The 19,812-nt window shown below is 42.5% G+C and overlaps 1 protein-coding gene across 7 annotated transcripts in view; it reads left to right on the forward strand.

The window, feature by feature from the left end:
• Window positions 1–19,812, forward strand: part of SUSD1 (sushi domain containing 1) — a 133,694-nt gene that overhangs the window by 5,375 nt on the left and 108,507 nt on the right. For all 7 annotated transcript variants that reach the window (XM_060154633.1, XM_060154628.1, XM_060154630.1 and 4 more), the window contains exons 2-3: window positions 6,052–6,165; window positions 8,822–8,977. In XM_060154633.1, the coding sequence (XP_060010616.1) occupies window positions 6,114–6,165; window positions 8,822–8,977 (208 nt within the window). In that variant the 5' untranslated portion in view covers window positions 6,052–6,113. The remainder of the gene's footprint in view (window positions 1–6,051; window positions 6,166–8,821; window positions 8,978–19,812) is intronic.

Consider the following 19,812-nt stretch of genomic DNA (forward strand, 5'->3'; position numbering starts at 1 on the left):
TTATTTCCTCAGGTCTTTGGATCTGTTTCCACATGTCTCCACGAGTTTGAGAGACAGGGTCTCAGGAAGGCTGTGCAGTGGGCTTGTTTGGTCTGACTGTGAATGGCTGGGGATGAGATTAAGATTTGAATTCAAGCACTCTATGTGTGCTTTTAACACTTCCTTCTTCCCTTGACGGTGGACAAAATCTCTTCACTGTTTTGTCACAGTCCAGCTGCTGTTATTTCAAGAGTGCATGTAAGTTGTTGCTTGAGTATTGAAATACAGAGCGAGAGGAGCAGTCTCAGGCTGGCAGCCTCCACTCCATCCTGATGTCGAGGTTTACGTGGTGCGCGGGGGGAGGGGAGGGAGGGGTGAGCAGGGCTGAAAGGGTGAGGAAGCTGAATTTGCAACTTCTGAGTCAGGTACTACCCAGAAGGCTGGGAGGATGTGGAGGAAGCAAGGAGTGATCGTGGAGATGAAGGTATTATGGTTCCCAGAATATCAGCCCCATGAATAGTTGGGCATCTGTCCACACAGTGATGTTGCTTTGGGTTTTTGCATCAATGCAGCTCTCCATCACTCTCTTCATTAGTGTAACTGGGAGCTGGCTAGCTGTCAGTACCTTCATTTACTCATTAACAAAGAGCTGTTGAGTGGTTGTATTAATAATGTCTCACATTCTAATTGCTTTATGCGTATTAACTCATTTACTCTTTAATCCTCAAAACAACCATATGAGGTAGGTTTATTATCATCCTCATATTACAAATTTACAGGAAACGGAGACACAGAGATTATCAAGGATTACCCAGCTAGCAAGTGGCCAAGCTAGGATTGTAGCCCAAGTGATCTCTCTCTCTCTCAACCCTGCTCTGAACCAGTGTGTCTCCTACCAGGCACTGCATCATGCATGACTTGTTTCTAACAACAATAACAGTATCTATGGAAAGAGACATAGATATTCATGTAAATTAGCTCTTTGTCTAGTGCTTTGAGCTCATACAGCATTTATATTTCTCATTTAATCTTCGCAACACGATCTCCGTCTTACAGATTAAAACCAGAGCTCTGACAGTTTCATTTGCCTTCGATCACATAGTTAGGGAACAAGAGAGAAGACTCCAACCGAGGTCGAGACACCAAAACCTGCCTGGTCCTCTCATTGTTGGATGTGGATTTAGCTGGCTTAGTCACTACAGGGTAGAGAAGGGAAGTGAATCTAGGAGCAACCCTCAGCAACCCTCAGCTGGGGGACACAATAAGAGTAACAAAGAGTACTTGTCAGGCTTTTCCTCCTAGATTTTTGGGGTCCGCACTTTCCTGTTTCTCTGCCAGTAATTCTAGGCATCCCTAGGGCAAGGGGAAGAGGGGGATCCCTCGCCCCTGTAGTAGTCCCCTCAGTTACTGTGTGGCAGCCACCTCTCTGCTCTCCTGAGCAGAATCTGCTGAAGACAGAAGTCAAGTTGTCCTTGACTCGGATGTGAAGCTGCTGCCTGACACAGTTCCACCCCCAGGTTATAAGGAAGGCACAGTGGTCTTGACACAGGCCTGGAGAATTCTTCTCCATTGGGTTATTCTCTCTGTCACGTTGGTCCCATAGCTATGCTGTGCCTCAGTCTAGACTTGGTGAAAGATGTCTTCAATATTACCTTTTCTTTCCCCAGGATTCTGACATAAGTCCTTGAGACTGAGGGGGACTTTCAGTGTTGCTGGTAGTGCGTGCATCTGGGATCTTCTTAGAGATGCAGATTCCCAGGCCCCACTCACACCTACTGAATCAAACTCTCTGGGGATTCTGTTTTAACAAGCTCTCCAAGTAGGGTGATCAACTGTCTTGGTTTGCACCGAACTGAGGGGTTTCCTGGGCAGGGGACTTTTAGTATTAAAACTGGGTTGAATTGGTTACTCTGTCTCCAATGATTCTGTGTGTGTGTGTGTGTGTGTGAGAGAGAGATAACAGATGTTTATTGTTTTAAGTTGCTAAGTTTTGGAGTAATTCATTATGTAGCAGTAAAAAACTATAAACTAGAAAGGAATAAATATGTAATTAATGTCTGCAAAATTTACAATTGTTGCGAAATTGCTTTGTAGACTAGTTGTATACATTTATGCTCTTCTCCAGTGATTCTTAACTGAGCTTTTGACCAATGGACACTATTGTGTGGTCAGAAGCAGCCCCCAACCCCACCCCAGCCCCTGCCTTTCCTTGTATTGAGGTTGTGCTTCCTACCCCGCTTTTTTTTCCCCCAGAAGACAACTTTGTCCCTCAAGCAGTTAGAACTCAGAGGGCTTCCCTACTAGGCCCTGCAGACTGGGCTAATCATGGCTGAACAAGAAGCTTCTTGTTCCCTCTACCTCTGGAAACCACTTTCTCTTCTGCGGGTGGTCTGGGAAGCCTTTGGTAGACTGGCACCCATCTTGTCTTTTTCGCCAGTATGGGAAACAAACATTTGTTGAGGGCTTCCCTGGTGGCGCAGTGGTTGAGAGTCCGCCTGCCGATGCGGGGAATGCGGGTTCGTGCCCCAGTCCGGGAGGATACCGCGTGCCGCGGAGCGGCTGGGCCCGTGGGCCGTGGCCGCTGGGCCTGCGCGTACGGAGCCTGCGCTCCGCAACGGGGGAGGCCGCGGCGGTGAGAGGCCCGCGTACCGCAAAAAAACAAAACAAAACAAAAAAACATTTATTGAGCCAAACATGACAGGTACTGTCCTTGGGGCTACACTTATGCTAAATTATTCCTAATTGGTCATTAAAACATGTACCCTAAGAATGAAGTGTCAGAACATTAGAGGGAAAGGACTTCAGGGGCCCTTGAATCCCTGCTACTCAAAATGTAGTCCACATGGCAGCTTGTTAGAAATGCAAAATATAGGGTCTCACCCCAGACCAACTGAATCAGAGCCTGTGCTTTAACAAGATCAGAGCCTGTGGGTGGTACTACTTTGCTTCTTAATATTTCGTGTTTATTAGATTCTTTCAACAGTTACATGAAGTAATCATTTTCTGTCTAACGTTAGTTTCTGGAACTAGATGGATATAAAAATGCTGCCATCTTTATAAAGATAAGTATTCCATATAGGAAAAAAATCAAACATCTTATCATTTTATTATTTCATTAGTATAGTGTTTGTGTCAATAGAAAAAAAGAATACAGATACATACATATATATGTATAACCGAATCACTTTGCTGTACACCTGAAACTAACATAATACTGTAAATCAAATATACTTAAAAAAAAAGTTTAGTGTATATATCTATTATTGTACTACCCACACACACTGGGGTGAGTGGTCATCATTATATGGTTGACCACAGCTGGGTTTGTGGAGGTGACCCAGGACCCATTATTTAGAAGGTATTTCCAGGATTTTGGTTGCAGGTAATTATGGATTGACAGTGTCCTTGTGGTACTGTTTTAAAATGTTGTGTATTAAAATGTTAAAATGGTTAAATAAATTTACCCCATCTTGGTGGACATTTAGTACGGAGACTCATTCTCCCTTCAGCTCTGTCTGTTGCCCCTATAATCAGGAGCCTTCCTGATCTGTTTTCTCCAGGTTGTAAAACTCCATCTTATGCCAGGGTGAGTTAGGGGATCTGAGCATCTAACTACTTCTCCATATTTTCAACTTGTTGCTTAACTCTCAGCCCCTACCCTTTATGCTTGCCTTCTGGGGTGCTAAGTGACTCCATTCCTGAGCCTTTCAAGTTCGCTTTTATTTACGTTTTAAATTTTATTTTAATTAATGTCCCCTCCCTCCCTCCTTCCCTCCCTCCCTCCCTTCTTTCCTTCCTTCCTTTCTTCCTTTCTTTGCTTCCTTCCTTCCTTGGCTTTTACTTCTTCCTCTCAGGCAGTTCCCATATGTCCATCTCTTTCATCTTCTGAAATATTGTCAACATCCTTGTCTGCTGTCCTCTTCTCTCCCAGAGTTTATACCTTTCTGGTCCTTGATTTCATTTTTAAATTTTTGGTGAGGGTTGCAAGTGTATTAAATCTGCTGTGTTTAACTGGAAGTCTTTCATTTGTACTTTAAAAGAAATTGTTATGTATTTTTTGTTACAAGCTCTTTCTTATTCCTAATGTTGTATGTTTGTATATACCCTTGTTTTCCTTCATTGGTCTTGAGTTTTGACTACTGGCCTTTATGATGCACTGACTTTGGCAAAAGTTTTTTGTTTTTCCAATGAATTTGAATATATTTTCTCATTCTTTAACATCTTTTTAATCTTTACTGAGTCCTAACCACCCCCCTCTTAAACCCCTATTTTGTTTTTTTCCTTTTTTTCAAGCTTCTTGTATTAAAATTTTAGTTTCCCCCATTCCCCCAGCCGCCTGCTTTTCTTTCTCTCTTTTAAAATATAAAAACATGTCAAACTCAAATTTTCTGGTGTAGATAAGCTTTTATGTCTGGTATTAAACATTTCAATGTTGATATCCTCTTTGCCCCAAGAATTATTTAGGAGAGTGTTCTGTAGTTTCCAAGTAGGTTTTCTTTTGGGAATGCAAGTCTTATGTTTTATTTTGTAGTTTTATTACATTATTACATGGTAGTCAGTATGACCTCTATAATTTCTACTTTTTTGAAACTTATTGCATTTTTCTTTATGGTCTGGGATATAATAAATTTTGTAAATATCCTATGGTTAATTTAGTATTAGTGATAAGCATGGCTTGTCTCATTTTTGTGTTATATTTTGTTTTTAAAAAAATAAAGTGGGCTTCCCTGGTGGCGCAGTGATTGAGAGTCCGCCTGCCGATGCAGGGGACACGGGTTCGTGCCCCGGTCCAGGAAGATCCCACATGCCACGGAGCGGCTGGACCCATGAGCCATGGCCACTGAGCCTGTGCGTCCGGAGCCTGTGCTCCGCAATGGGAGAGGCCACAACAGTGAGAGGCCCGCGTACAGCAAAAAAAAACAACAAAAAAAACAAAACCAAGCGTGGTTAAGAGAATTTATATATATCCCTTTCTCAGTTGGTTTCATGCCTAGAGCAGTCTGAGACCTCAGTCTTTACTACCTGGGTGGTAATGGGGCCAAGACTAAGATGAAATTCCATGCTGATATGTTCTCCTTACTAGGCCACGCCTGATATCACAGACACTGGGAGTGCAGCACAGTATCCCACATAGCCTCGGGTAGAAATTCGTGTTTGATCTTGGGCCATGTATCACCATCTGGTAGATTTGAATGTTTCAGGAATTTTAGCCCCAAACATTTTTGCTGCTTATCTAAATAATTGGGATCTGGTCATCCTGCTGGGACCTGGCTGTTATCTCACTGACATTTTAAACACATTCACCACTGTTTCCTTATAAGGAAAATGGATAGGGCAATAGACGAGTTCTTCTTCCTTCCATTTGCTTTTTAAGTTGTAGGCAGTAGGACTGCAGTTTCCTTTATCCAGTTGGTCAATAAAAATACACTGAATGTTTATACCATGCCATAATGATGTATGGGCAAATGACATAATCCCTGTCCTTGAGACGCTCGTTCATAATAGCAAGCTGGGAAGACAGAGGTGGAATAGAATATGCTGACAAATTAATATGGTTGATATGGAAATGTACAAGTGTTAGGGGCGCACAGAGGAAGATTTAATTTTCCTCAAGAATGGAGGAATGCGGAAGACCTTAGGGAGAGTGTGATGATTAAACTGGGTCTTGAAATAGGAACAGGTGCTAGTTGGACAGAGAAGGAAAGATAGGCATTCTAGACGAAGGGAGCATCGTGACTATGGCATGACATAAGACAGTGGATAGCATGTATGTATGGGAAAGAGTAGCTGGCCTCTTGCCTGGAGAACACTGTGTGTATTTGGGTTTGGGAGCAGTGAGGCTGCAGGAGTTAGTCTGGGGTTAGACGGAAAAGAGCATTGATTGCCAGGTAGAGGGATTTGCACTTTACTCCATGGGCGATGGGTAGCTAAGAATGGGATAAGATCTACCCTTCATAATTTTGGTATTCAAATTTTGGTTCTCCATTTTAACTGTTTATTACCCAAAATGTGACTCACCTAGAGTAGGTGATTGAAATGTTCTTTTCCTGATATATATAATTTATGATTCAGCTTTAGATGTCTGTGCCACTTGCCATGAACATGCTACCTGCTTGCAAAGAGGAGGGAAGAAGATGTGTATTTGCAAATACGGATTTGTGGGCAATGGGAGGACTCAATGTATTGGTAAGTTCTGAATCCTGGGTTAAGTTGAAAAGTTGAGTCAAGAAACAAGATTCTCTAGAGTTAAAGAGTTGATGTCCTTGGGGGGAAAACATTATTTTGTTCATGTGTTTTTATTACAAGAAGTTTTGTCAATTATAATAAGTCTTTGTTTTAGTGTTGGGATGTATCCTTTCTCTAGCGTTTCCAAGGAATTATCCCTCATGTTAGAGGTCATTGAACTTGAATCTCTGGAAACTCTCTGACCTGACACAGATTTGAAATCTGTTTTAACTCTTGAGTTTAACTTAACAACTCGAGTGAGTATTGCATTTTTTAATTTCTCTAGTTGTTTTGATAGGAAACTATTTAGTACCGTGGGGAAAAACAAAACACAGTTGCCAACTTTTTGGCTGATTAGTGAAATACTGTTGCTTTGAGTCTCATGTCTACCAGGATCCATCCTCCAAATTTTTTGTAGCTGTGACCCTTTAGGGTCTTGGATGACTTAAAGAAATACAGACACCTTTGGGCTAGAAACATCTGGGATAATTTTTTTGTCTCATAACATTCACCATGCCGTGAGAGTCAGACAATATCCAGGTTCAAGCCCCATTCAGAGAGAGGGAGAGTTTCATAGTAACTTTGTAGTGGTGAATGTTAAGATAATCACAGTTTCCTCCCAGCAGCCATGTTACCTGCAGTAAAAATATGGATAGTTTTGCCTTGTAGCCGTGGACTGACAGTATATACGGCCTTGTTGTGGTATCTTTGTTTTTGTTTTGTTTTGTTTTTCCTCCCTAAAGAAAAATGGCAATTAAGTCCTGAGTTTAAAAAGCCATATTCTACTTCACAATCACACACCATTGCCCGTTCCTGCAGGCTGGAGTTGGGCCTTCTCTCTTTAGAATTCTGCCCATAAGATTCTTCCCCCACTGCTTACGAGCAGGTGCTTAGAAATGAAGTTGGGATTGGGGAACACGGACAAGGCTTTTCTACTCCCTCCCCTACTGAAGTCCTCCTTTCGTGAAAGCTCACTGCAATCTTGATTGTTCTTTGAGTTCTGAGCAATAGAAACGTCTCTGAGTGGGTGGAGGGGGCTTTATTAATTTATGTGGTACTCGCTCCCAAACACTACACACTGCGTATCCCAGTACTTGGCCTGATGAGACCATGCCGTAAGTTACAGGTAAGATCATAGGTGTGCTAGAGGTGCTATAACATGGTATTATGTCAAGGGACCTAAGAATTCTAGAATCTCATACAAACACAGATGTCCCTTCTGATGAAGTCTGCAGGGGAGATACGCCTCAGAAACAATGGCAAAGGACAGGAATATTCCATCTTATGCACAGGTGGACTTGCATCTGAAACCCCTGTGCCCTGCTCAGTAAGCTGGACTGCCTGGACACTTGGCCTGTCAATGCCTTGAGGGTCTGTTCTGCTAGTCTGAGCTCTCATGCAGATCTTACCACAGATGGTTTTAATGATGAATAGTGTTCCAGGTTTAATTAAATTAAAAAAAAGATAATATAAGAAAAATGAAAAAAATAAAACCCTACCAGATTTTGAGTGGGGCTGGCGGGGGGCAGGGGGGGTTGGCTCTTGAGTTAGCAGGAATGGAGTGCAATTGTGGGAGGCGACTGAACTGCTTTGAGGGAACCAGTAGTGGAATAAAACACTAAATAACAGACAAGAAAACTCCAGTTCATAAGTTGATGATATCCCCCCGCCAAAAAACTAGCTGGTTAGATCAGCTCTCAAAGGATGCAAAAGAAATTGGTCACAGGAGTTTCCTCTGATGGTAGAGGCTAGGGCAGAGTCAGCAACCTGGAGCTTGGGGGCCGAACTTCACTGCTGCCTGTTTTTCATTACTAATTTGTTTACTGATTGTCTGGGACTGCTTTTGTGCTCCAAAGTATGCATGAGTAGTTGCAATTGGAGACCTATGACTGGCCTTTGACAGCAAATGTTTGCTGACCCCTGGGCTGGAGGACAGAGATGGGAGGGAGGTTTACTTTCATTTTACATTGATGTCAAATTGTTGAATTAGAAATACTCGGGGCAGGTTCTGTGGTCTCATCCAGCATCCCATGTTCCAGCCCCTCCTCACTGGGTGATTAACATTATTTATATGGATCACTGACGATTAGCAGGAGCTGCTTCTGCCTCAACATTAGCCCTGCCCCTGGGTGAGGCTTGAGCACTAATTCCATTGTGTCTCCCGGTAACTCAGAAGTAACAAATTTTCCAGTTAATCATTGGATGTAAAAATCATCCTACTCTGGTTTTTGTTAAAAAAAAAAAGCAAGAGAATGGTTGGGCTGGAAAAGTGGGATTCTGTTGGATTTGTTTTCCCAGGCCTATGACAAGATCTTTTTAAGTGTGGAGAAGTTCAAAAAGCATTCCCTTCTCCCAATCTTCAAATAAGATGGACTATCAGATTGAGATGTTGGGTTTCTCTTGTGGTTTTGTAATACACCTGGTGCAAGACTACGAGGGGCCCGTGTCCTGTGGTCTGAGAAGCATAGTGAGAGGAGAAGAGGCTGGGGAAATAGATCTTTCTGCTGTTGTCACAGAACATTGATTCTCAAGTCCATAACACAGGAGAAGAGTCTGGGTGATTGATCGTGGTATGGATTGACAGCCCTTTCTGTGCGTTGTCTCAATGTATCAACAGATAAAAATGAGTGCCAGTTCGGAGCCACTGTGGTCTGTGGGAACCACACATCTTGTCACAATACACTTGGAGGATTTTATTGCATTTGCCTAGAAGGATATCGAGCCACAAACAACAACAAAGTGTTCATCCCCAATGACGGCACCTTTTGCACAGGTACTTGGGAGGGGGGCTGCAGTGATGGCAACATGGTGACGGCAGGACGGGGCCTGGTACCTGGGATGTGGAGGAGGGCGAGGGTGGAGACAGGACATAGTGTGATTTAAGGGAGGGACTCTCCTTTGTCTATGAGGGAAATTTGGACTTGGCCTGAGTATTAGTTCATATTAGGGAATTATTGTTCACTTTGTTAGAGGGAATAACTGTACTGGGGTATTTAGGATAATATTCTTATTTTGGGAGCTACATGCTGAAGTACCTAGGGGTGTTATTATGAAGTATCTAGTGTTATTTTATCTGTAAGGTACTTTAAATGGCAAAATGTGAACGATTGTTGAATCTTGAGGGTAGGGGTGGCACTAGGGGAGACTGTAATATTCTTTTTCTTGTTCTGTGTGTTTGAAAAGTTTTATAACAAACAACAAGGGGGGGCTCTCCGAGATGGTATGCCATCTGCAGTTTCCTTGGAGTGACTCTGGTACCCGCCAGCTCTGTGCACATTGCCCACGGGGTGGGCCCTGTGATGCAGCGGCGTGCTGCACCTGTTAGGGATGCGGGCTTGTCTCCTGGAGGAATAAGATGAGTGAGGAGTGAATAAGTCGAGCTTTTAGGATCTCAGTAGCTTTGAAGGTCAGATTTTGGGCATATGTTGGTCAAATACAAGGGGTGGGCAAAACCCTCCTAATTTTCAGTAGCTCCTGTATTATCTGAACTCTATTTACAGCCTGTCATGATAATATAGCTCTTAGGTTTTCTAAGAAAATCTTTGAACAGTAATGAAGAGGAAAGGCAGGAAAAGACTCCTGGTTCTAAGATGGCTTTGCATAGTCTTAATGACTCTCCTTAAAAGTTTTGTGATATTTAAAGGTTTGGGGGAGAAAAAAAGAGAGAGGAGAGCATTTTTTATCTTTGGTTTTGATGCTCAGATTCATTCTCCCTCTTGACCTGTACCAAGGTAAAAATCCCTCAAAGGGAACATTTGATTTATTCTTGGCACGACGAATGAACACATTCCCTCAAAGAAAACATTTTACAATATCTTGTTGTTTTAGGTAGCAAATTACTTGCTACATGATTGCAGAAGTGCAGTGTTGCAGATTTAAATTAGGTGCCTTAAAAAAAAAAAGATACTAATTAAAAAATAAAACAACCTCGGCACTTCCCTGGTGGTCCAGCGGTTAGCACTCTGTGCTCCCAACCCAGGGGGCCCGGTTCGATTCCCGGTCAGGGAACTAGATCCTGCATGCTGCAACTAAGAGCCCACATGCTGCAAGGAAGATCCTGCTCAGGGCAACCAAGATCCTGTGTGCCGCAACTAAGACCTGGCGCAGCCAAATAAATAAATATTAAAAAAAACAACCCCTTGGTCTTCCCTGGTGGCGCAGTGGTTGAGAATCCGCCTGCCGATGCAGGGGACACGGGTTCGAGCCCCGGTCCGGGAAGGTCCCACATGCCGCGGAGCGGCTGGGCCCGTGAGCCATGGCCGCTGAGCCTGTGCGTCCGGAGCCTGTGCTCCGCAACAGGAGAGGCCACAACAGTGAGAGGCCCGCGTACCGCAAAAAACAAAAACAAAAACAGACAAACAAAAACAACCCTTACAAGATGATGATTTGGTGTTCAGTTCATTCAATATATTTACATTTTTCATGCGCTTTCTATGTGCCAAGGTTATGCTAGTGGGAGGTGACGGCAGACAGCTACTTTTGTATCAAGTGTTAGTCATGGTAAGCAAAGGGCACTTTCCAGAATCCAGAATCTGTGGGGGCACTTACCTTGGAAGTGGGTGAGAGACTGGAGGACATGATACCTGAAATTGTGTTTTCAAGGCTGTGGGAGTTTGACAGGAAAAACTTTTGTAACTGTATATATCAGTATAGTTTCCCAGAATGCTTTCTGTTTTTAAAAAGGTAGGAAGAAGAAGAAAGAAATATTTTATGCAAGATCCAAAGAGATGTCAGCCTAGGAAGAACCAATCTTCCTGGAATAAAATCCTGATCTAGGCTCTGCTTCTGTTTATTCTACTCCTTGTAATTATTTAGTGACCTTCCCCTTCTTAAAAAAAAAAGAAAATTGAGCTATAGTTCACAAACCATAAAATCTACCCTTTTGAAGGGTACAGTTCAGTTGTTTTCAGTATAATTCACAAAGCTGTGCAATAATCTCCACTATCTAGTTTTAGAACATCTCATTAACACCAAAAAGAAGTCCCATATCCATTGGCCGTTATCCCCATGACCTTTTTTTTTTTTTTGAGGTCCCCATTTACCACTTTGTAAAAGCCGAGTGATGACTTTTCCTGATGACACTGAGTTTCTTCCATAATCACAGTTGCCACAGAAACATCAGTGTCTTTAGGTGGGGCAGAAGCTTAGCAAGTTTTGGGGTATCAGCAGTTATCCAGTGCTTGCCTGGAACCAGAAGATTGTGAATCCTAGTTGTTGAATTCTGACACATCCTGGGACCTGGTGTTTATTGTACTCTGCAGGGTTCAAGTCAAGTTCAGGAGCTTGTTGCAGGTAGGCCTCTGGAGGTCACTGCGTATAGATGAGGAATGAGTTGCAGGGGTTCTAGTGCTGGAGAACCTGCAGATGTTCTGGCCCCCAGGCTGCCCCCGGAATGACTCCTGGCGATCATGGGAACTTTGCTATGAGCCATAACCCGGAGGAAGAAGCTCTGTGGTACTTGTGGTGTGAGGGCATTCCAGAATGCCAGAGGCCTTGACAAACATGCCATTGTCCCTCTTTGGTAGTAATGGGGCCATGCCTGAGTTCCTCCTGCAGTTTATCATCTCCCACACTTTACTCTTGCCTCTTCCCTGCCTTTTGACTTGAGTGGGTCAAGAGTAAGTGGAGATGGACTTCCCTGGTGGTCCAGTGGGTTGGAATCCGTGCTCCCAATGCAGGGGGCCCTGGTTCGGTCCCTGGTCAGGGAACTAGATCCCACGTGCATGCCGCAACTGAGAAGCCCGCATACCGCAACTAAAGATCCTGCATGCCGCAACTAAGACCCGGTGCAGCCCAAATAAATAAATAAATAAATAAATAAATAAAAGAGTAAGTGGAGAGAGATGAGACTGATGTGAAAATAAGGCTCAGGGCTGTCATCTCTCTACCAGCATGACTCCAGATAGGCATGGCCCTGGTGTGTGTGCCAAATAGGCATTGACCCCAGCGTTCAGGGTCTGCTGAAAACTGCAAAATACTCTTTCTGTGCCTTTGAATTCCCCAGCTCTTGGGAATCCATCTTGGCTCTATTGACAACAGCAACGTTCTTTTTCATAAGCTCATTTCCTGCAGTATAAGGGCCTAATGCCATTTCTTCTAGAGAAATGTAACAGCACTTCAGCTTTGGCTGAGAAATGAGAAAAATGGGGGTTGGGTGTGTGGGGGGGGGAAAGAACCTGGAGGGAGTGAATGCTTTGCTTTGCCATTTGTCATCTCCTGGAACCTGCTGCCCCAAACCTGCATCCCATAGGTCTGCCCATGGTGAAGTAAACACCTTCATTCCTACACGTAAATCACTACCACAACTGAGACCAGTGTAGTCTGTTGGTGTCTCTCGCAGGTCAGGAGCCTTGTTTTCCATGTGAGCCTCTGCCCACAAGCTTCTCAGCTGCCCTGTTGTTTCGGGTCCCGGAGCAGCCTGCTGTGGTCTCAGACACAAATGCTCAGCCCCATCGAGATGCTGCTTGCTCGACGTGGGCTGTGCTCACTAGCCTTGCAGCCATCCTGAGATTTCTCCCAGTGCTGTCTCCAACAGAACTTTGCTGCCCAAATCCCAATCCTTTGTTTTAGCTGGATTTATCCCTAGAGTCATGCTTTACCACTCTGGAAGAAAGAAGAAGCCAGGAAGGATAAACCCAAGGGAAAAATCACACTGGGGACGTGTTGCTCGCTACTGCCCAGAGCAGTGCTCATAGCCATTAGCTCCTTGCCTTACTCCCTGTGGAATCCCCTGCCTCCTGCTTAGGTCTCCAACTGTGGTGGGTGACGGCCTCAGACCCCTGCTACTGCCCCAGTGCCTTGGAAGGAGAGGCCAAAGATTCTCAATCAAAAGGTGGTTAAAACAAAGCTCCATCCCCCCAAATGCCAGAGGCCTTGACTAAGGCACCATTGTCACTCTTCGGGAGTGATGGGGCCGTGCCTGAGCTCCCCCTACAGGTTAACATCTCCCACCCTTTACTCTTGCCTCTTACTCGCTCAAGCCTCAGGATATAGATAACCCAGGTTCTTTCCAAAGGCCCTGTTGAGTATAGTAAAATATATACACAGGGTTCTTTTTTACTCTATTAATTTAAAGTTTTGGGAGGAGTAATAGGGACAGGAGCTGGGCTTAAGTTTATTTTTGAACAACTGTCTGTAAAGTAGGCTTTCCTAAGCAAACTATCAATATTAGCAAGATTGTGAAGGAGGTGCTTAGCCCTTTAAGTTCAGGCTCTTTGTTCATGGCCAGCGTATCTCTGAGCATGAATATGTTTTTTTTAAAAAATATTTATTTATTTACTTTGGCTGCACCAGGTCTTAGTTGCACGGCACGTGGGATCTTTAGCTGGGCATGTGGGATCTAGTTCCCCAACCAGGGATCGAACCTGGGATGCCTGCGTTGGGAGCCCGCTGTCTTACCCACTGGACCACCAGGGAAGTCCCCATGAATATGGTTTGAAAATGGTTTTCCACTTATTCAGCTACTGTTTTTGCAAAAGTTATGTGTCAAGAAAGGATGGAGCTGTTACCCTAGGATGAAGCTCTGGAATAGAGTCTGGGTGAATGGGTCATTTACTTCTTTTTTTGTAAATTGAAGTATAGTTGACTTACAATGTTGTGTTAGTTTCAAGTGTACAGCAAAGTGATTCAGTTATATATATAACTTTATATATATATATTATTTTCCCTTATAGGTTATTACAAAATATTGAGTATAGTTCTCTGTGCTATACAGTAAGTCCTTGCTGGTTATCTATTTTATATGCAGTAGTGTATATATGATAATCCCTAATTTATCCCTCCTCCCCACTTTCCATAGTTTACTTCTGATTATGAGGATCCAAAATTGTTCTTGCCAAAAGGAGACAGAAGAATAAGTCAATATTTCCCCCCAGAAAAGAAATATAGCTTTATCTTGTCCATTTATTTTAAAAAATACTTATGTAGAAAAGTCAAGCAATTAGGGACACATATAAAGGAGAAAGAAAAAAAGATTACCTAATATTAACCCAGAGTCAACAACTCTTTTTTTTTGGCTGTGTTGCATCTTCATTGCTGTGCGCAGGCTTTCTCTACTTGTGGCGAGCGGGGGCTACTCTTTGTTTCAGTGCGCGGGCTTCTCATTGCGGTGGCTTCTCTTGTTGCAGAGCACGGGCTTTAGGCGCGTTGGCTTCAGTAGTTGCAGCACGTGGGCTCAGTAGTTGTGGCTCGCGGGCTCTAGAGCACAGGCTCAGTAGTTGTGGTGCATGGGCTTTGTTGTTCCATGGCATGTGGGATCTTCCTGGACCAGGGATTGAACCTGTGTCCCCTGCATTGGCAGGCGGATTCTTAAGCACTGAACCACCAGGGAAGTCCCTGAATGGAATTTATTACATGGCTGTACCATGTTACTTAACTCATTTTTTCCCTATTGTGATTGTTTTTCTGTTTTTTGCCATTATAAGTAATGCTCTAATGAACATTTTTGTACTTACATCCTTACAAGTAATTAGCTCCTTGTTATAAATTCTGGAAAATAATTTCTATGTCAAAGGGATACCTACACATTTTACATTTTGATGCATAGTGCCAGACTGTATTCCAGAAAGTTCATACCAATATTCTGTCTCACTAATCATTTCATGAAGGTCTTCATTTCTTCACATCCTTGCCAACACTGGATAATATCAATAAATGATATGAATTTAACAGTTCTGATTCTAAATGGGTGTTTGTGTTCCTCTAATGTGGCTTCTTAAGATGTAGGTTTCTGAGCTGAACTTGGCATTTGAGGAGGGAATGTGGCCTCTGTCTTAGAGCATTTAGATCTAGTGCAACAAGCCATGTGGCCACTCCCCTGATTCCAGCCAAGAATCCTGTGACAGTGAGTGTATGCATGTGCACGCTCATTGCTCATGGTCAGGGTCAGGGTTATGAAGGAGTGGCTTGTGCTCCAGGAAGAACTGAGTCAGTAGAGAGGCAAGGTCCACTCACTTATTAGCTAACACGTATTGAGGACCAAAGGTCAGCCAGGCACTGTGCTAAGTGCTTTCCACATGTTTTATTTAATCTCTGCAAAAAGACCTACTATAATTAACTTCATTTTACAGAAGTGATTTGGAAAGGTCAAGGAACAGGTATTAGTACAAATAGTAAGTAGCAGAATCAGTTCTCAAACCTGGGTCTGTTTGATGTTCAAATCCATGAAAAGACTTTAAATATAGAACACTAGGGCCCTGGCACGAGGTCAGAGTGTCCTGCTCGGTTTTGCTACTTTCTACCAAGGAGTTGTTCTGGCTGTGGGTAAAATTAAATAATCCTATATATAGAATGGGGCATAGGGAATTTTCTCCCTTGATTAGTTAAGTATGTTAATAAGGTTGCTCAGAACATTTTTTCTTCACAAGCAAACATGTGGTAACCTTGGACACCCCATGGAATCTACCACTACGTGGAGAAGCTGTTCTGATGAATTTAACGTGTTTATCCAGCCAAGATTCTAGAAGTTTATTTACTTATTTTTAAATTTTATTTATTTATTTTATTTATTTTTGGCTGTGTCAGGTCTTAGTTGCGGCAGGCAGGATCTTTGTTGAGGCATTTGGGATCTTTCGTTGCAGTGCTCAGGCTTCTCTCTAGTTGCGGTGTGCGGGTTTTCTCTTCTCTAGTTGTGGCCCGCAGGTTCCATAGCGCGTGGGCTCTGTAGTTTGCAGCACACATGCTCTCTCGTTGAGGCATATGAGCTCAGTAGTTGTGGCGCGTGGGCTTAGTTGCCCTGCGGAACGTGGGATCCTAGTTCCCCAACCAGGGATCGAACCCTCGTCCTCTGCATTGGAAGGTGGATTCTTCACCACTGGACCACCAGAGAAGTCCCTCTAGAAGTTTAGAAAAGGGGCTGGTTTGTGAGCATTAGGAGGTAGCAGGGGATTAAAAGTCAAAATCGTGTCATACTCATCTCAGTGATACAGGGTAGATACATCTAGACATCCTTAAGGCAATTGATATCTTCGACAATCTCTGTGGACAAGATAGAGAATTGTTGATTGGATGATGGTACAATTAGACTGTAAAGGGAGAAAGGGTGTGGCATAGTGATTAAGAATAAGGTCCGAGAAGCCAGATGTCTGGCTTCTGATCCTGGCTTTTGCATTGCTTAGCCTGTGTGACTTCAGTCCAGTTAACCATTCTATCCTTCAGTTACTTCATCTATAAAATGGGGATAATAATAGCATCAATCACCCAGAGTTATTGTGAGGATTAAATAAGATGGAAAATAATCAGTAATAAATAATGAAGTGCTTAGAACAGTGCTTGGCATGTACAAGATGACATGCAGGAGTTATTGTTATTAACAATCATTATAATAATTATTGTTATTAGGCTGTTGAATGGTTGTACACGAAGCAAACTGATTAATGCCTATAGTGACTCATACAGAGCTAATCAGTATCTAGAAACTCCAGGTCTTTTCCATACCACTACATCTTTGCCTTATAATACTTGGAGCCCTTATTTTTAGCAGTCTACTGAAAAATTCATTTTTCCCACTCACTGTCTTTGAGGAGTCTGAGGCAGGGGGACAGGCTGGAATATGGCTTCTGTGTTAAAGGTATATACATAAACACATTTTACAAATTCCTCAGTGGAATAAAAAAATCTTGATAAGCTAAAATGATGGATCCAATCTAGGAACACATGTTAGATCCTGCAGTGTTGAAATCATTTCTAAAGTTTGTACTAGATTGAGATTGATTTTATTTTATATTACTTTTAAGACTCCTTTCTTAACAGTTACCCAAACCTCCATGATTCTGTTATCAACAATTGTGTGTTTTACTGGTTTCATTTCTTACCACTCTTTGTTGTGTTTTATGATGTCTTCCCCTTTCTTGACATTATTTATTCTGATGTTTTTCACTGGCTCGAGTATTTTCTCAAAATCTTTTTCAGAAAGGAAATGTCAGTAGTGTAGTTCTTGAGATCACTCATGTTCTAAAATGTCATTCCTTTGCTTAAATATAGCACGATGTTTTGCTCTCTTTTCCTTAGAACTCTATAAATATTTTTCCAGTGCTATCTAGCATTTAGTGTTTCAAACAAGAAGTCCTGGGTCAGACTGGTTCTCTTTTCCTCATAAATCACCATTCCTTTCTCTCAGGAGGTTTATAGATTTTTCTCTTATTCCATGAAATTCAGAATGACTCATTTTTCAACATTCATGCCTGTCACCTTAAAAGGCTATTTGGATTTGAATACATAAGCTGAGAGATTTTTCTCTTGATATTAATTCTTATACATTTACTCCATTCTCTTCTATAATTCCTTTTAAATAGATATTGAATATTTTGGGTCTGTCCTCATATCATTTTTTTGTCCCATAGTTTCTATCTTATATAATTAAGATTTCTATGTGCTTTGGAGAATTCCTCAGGTTGAAATTTGTGAATTTATTTTCTAGCAGTGACCAACCTATTATTCAATGCCTCCACTGAGTTTTTATTTTTGGCATTCATATTTTGTTTTTAATTTCTAAGACTTCATTGTTTTCTCAGAACTTCCCCTCTTTTTCATTAATACAGTATCCTCTTAACCTTGTTTGGACTTCACAGTCTCTTCCTATGTCAAGAGTGTCTTGGTTATTTCTTACTGCATAACCCCACTCCTCCCACCCCACCACTACCCCAAATTTAGTGGTTTAAAACAACAATTTATCATTTGTCACAATTCCATGGCTGCGTGGTTTTGTAATGTGTAGACATAGTCAGCTGGTGGCTGGGCGAGGCTGTGCTGTGCTGGCAGGTGAAAGAAGGCCTCTCTCAGGTCTTCCCTGGCAGCCCAGTGGTTAAGACTCTACGCTTCCACTGCAGGGGGCAAGGGTTCGATCCCTGGTCAGGTAATTAAGATCCAGCATGCCGCCCGGTACAGCCAAAAAAAGAAGGCCTCTCTCACACATGGCTCGGGCCTTGATGCTGGCTGTTCACCAGGCCACTTTAGCTCTCCTCCATGTGGCCTCTGTCTTCACACGGCATCTCATCTTTAGGACCTCTCTCCCAAGCACGGATTTTCTTCAGCATGGACACTGGATTCTAAAAGAGGGAAAGAGGGGGACTTCCCTGATGGTCCAGTGGTTAAGACTTTGCCTTCCAATGCAGGGGGTGCAGGTTCAATCCCTGGTCGGGAAGCTAAGATCCCACATGCCTCAACGGCCAAAAAACCAAAACATAAAGCAGAAACGATATTGCAACAAATTCAATAAAGATTTTAAAAGTGGTCCACATTAAAAAAAAAAAAAAATCTTAAAAATAAATAAATAAATGAGGGAAAGAGGAAGCTACCAGCCATCTTCTCAGGCTGGGTCCAGAGCAGGCACTGTATCACTTCTGCCGAGTTCTATTGGCTAAAGCAAGTCTCAAGACCAGCTCAAGGGGAGGGGAAATGGTTTGCATTCCTGATGGGAGGAGAAGCATGCAAGAAAGGAAGGAGAGGAATTGTTGACAGCTATCTCTGGAGCTGATCTCCCACAGAGTTCCCAAAGTTTGCTGCACTAAAGATGTAGGTTGATCAGAATTGGTAACTTGGGTCTCCTCCAGCAACTGAATGAATTACTGGTTCCCAGAGAACAATCAGGAAGCGATGAGGTGTTCCTTGGTCCAAAAACAAAAAACAAACAAACCAATATAAGGAATGTAGTGAATTTTAATAAAATCACACTAAACAATTTAAAAGGATTCTGAGATTATATTCTTCCTTTTGGGGGGGGGTTGTTAAAATATTCTTTTTTTAAATGAAATCATAGTGCTAGTTTAAGAAAAAAAAAGTCTTTACTGGCAAAATAGAATATTGGCCACCTTAAATCAGTCCTTCCAAAATGACTGCTCTTTGAAATCCCAGAGTCTGGGAACAACCAGGCTTTCTTCCGTCACGATGCCCCCCTGTCCTCTGCCCCCCGATGGTTCTTGCAAATGTCCTGGAAAAAGTCCCCTTTTACTTAGTACTTTTCTTTCTCTAAATGAAATTGGTGTGTGTGTGGCTCTGATGGAGTTTCCAAAGTTTTAAATTTTGTTCACTAAGCCAGCTCTGGAGGGAAAAGACTGCTAACTGGCAGAGAGATTTCTTTTTCAGCCTCTGAATTATTGTGTGGTTTTTACTCCTGGACCTGCTACCACCGGCAATCTTCAGTCAAGGGGAAAAGTCGGCTAAGGAGCATGTCTTGTCCTTCTTGAAGGCTGTTTTAAGCCCTTCTAATCTTGGTAAAATTAGCGAGACCCTTCTGAGTTATCTTCTTTACTTCTTGTTGCGTCGTCCTATGCTCATGAGCTGGAAAGCATTTTTCACTCTGGTCTAAATTGTTTTGTATCAGGAGTTCTGCTTCAGATATTTTAGTACGACATTGAGGCTATCCTTATTTTATAGTAATTGAGTTTTTTTAGCATACGTTTTTGGGTTCATTTTCTTGGGTTATTTGTTTTGTTGATACTTGTTGGTTTTTATAAATTTTCAGAACACACTGACATATTTATTGAGCACCTCTTTGTGCCTATGATGTGTAGGATACAGGAGAAGAACTCTTAAGGAGTAAAATAAAATTCATGATACAATTACAAGCGAATGCATTCACTTATAAGTGTAGATTGGGAATGTGAGAAGTGG

The sequence above is a fragment of the Lagenorhynchus albirostris genome, chromosome 7 (genome assembly GCF_949774975.1).
Source record: "Lagenorhynchus albirostris chromosome 7, mLagAlb1.1, whole genome shotgun sequence".
NCBI lineage: Eukaryota > Metazoa > Chordata > Mammalia > Artiodactyla > Delphinidae > Lagenorhynchus > Lagenorhynchus albirostris.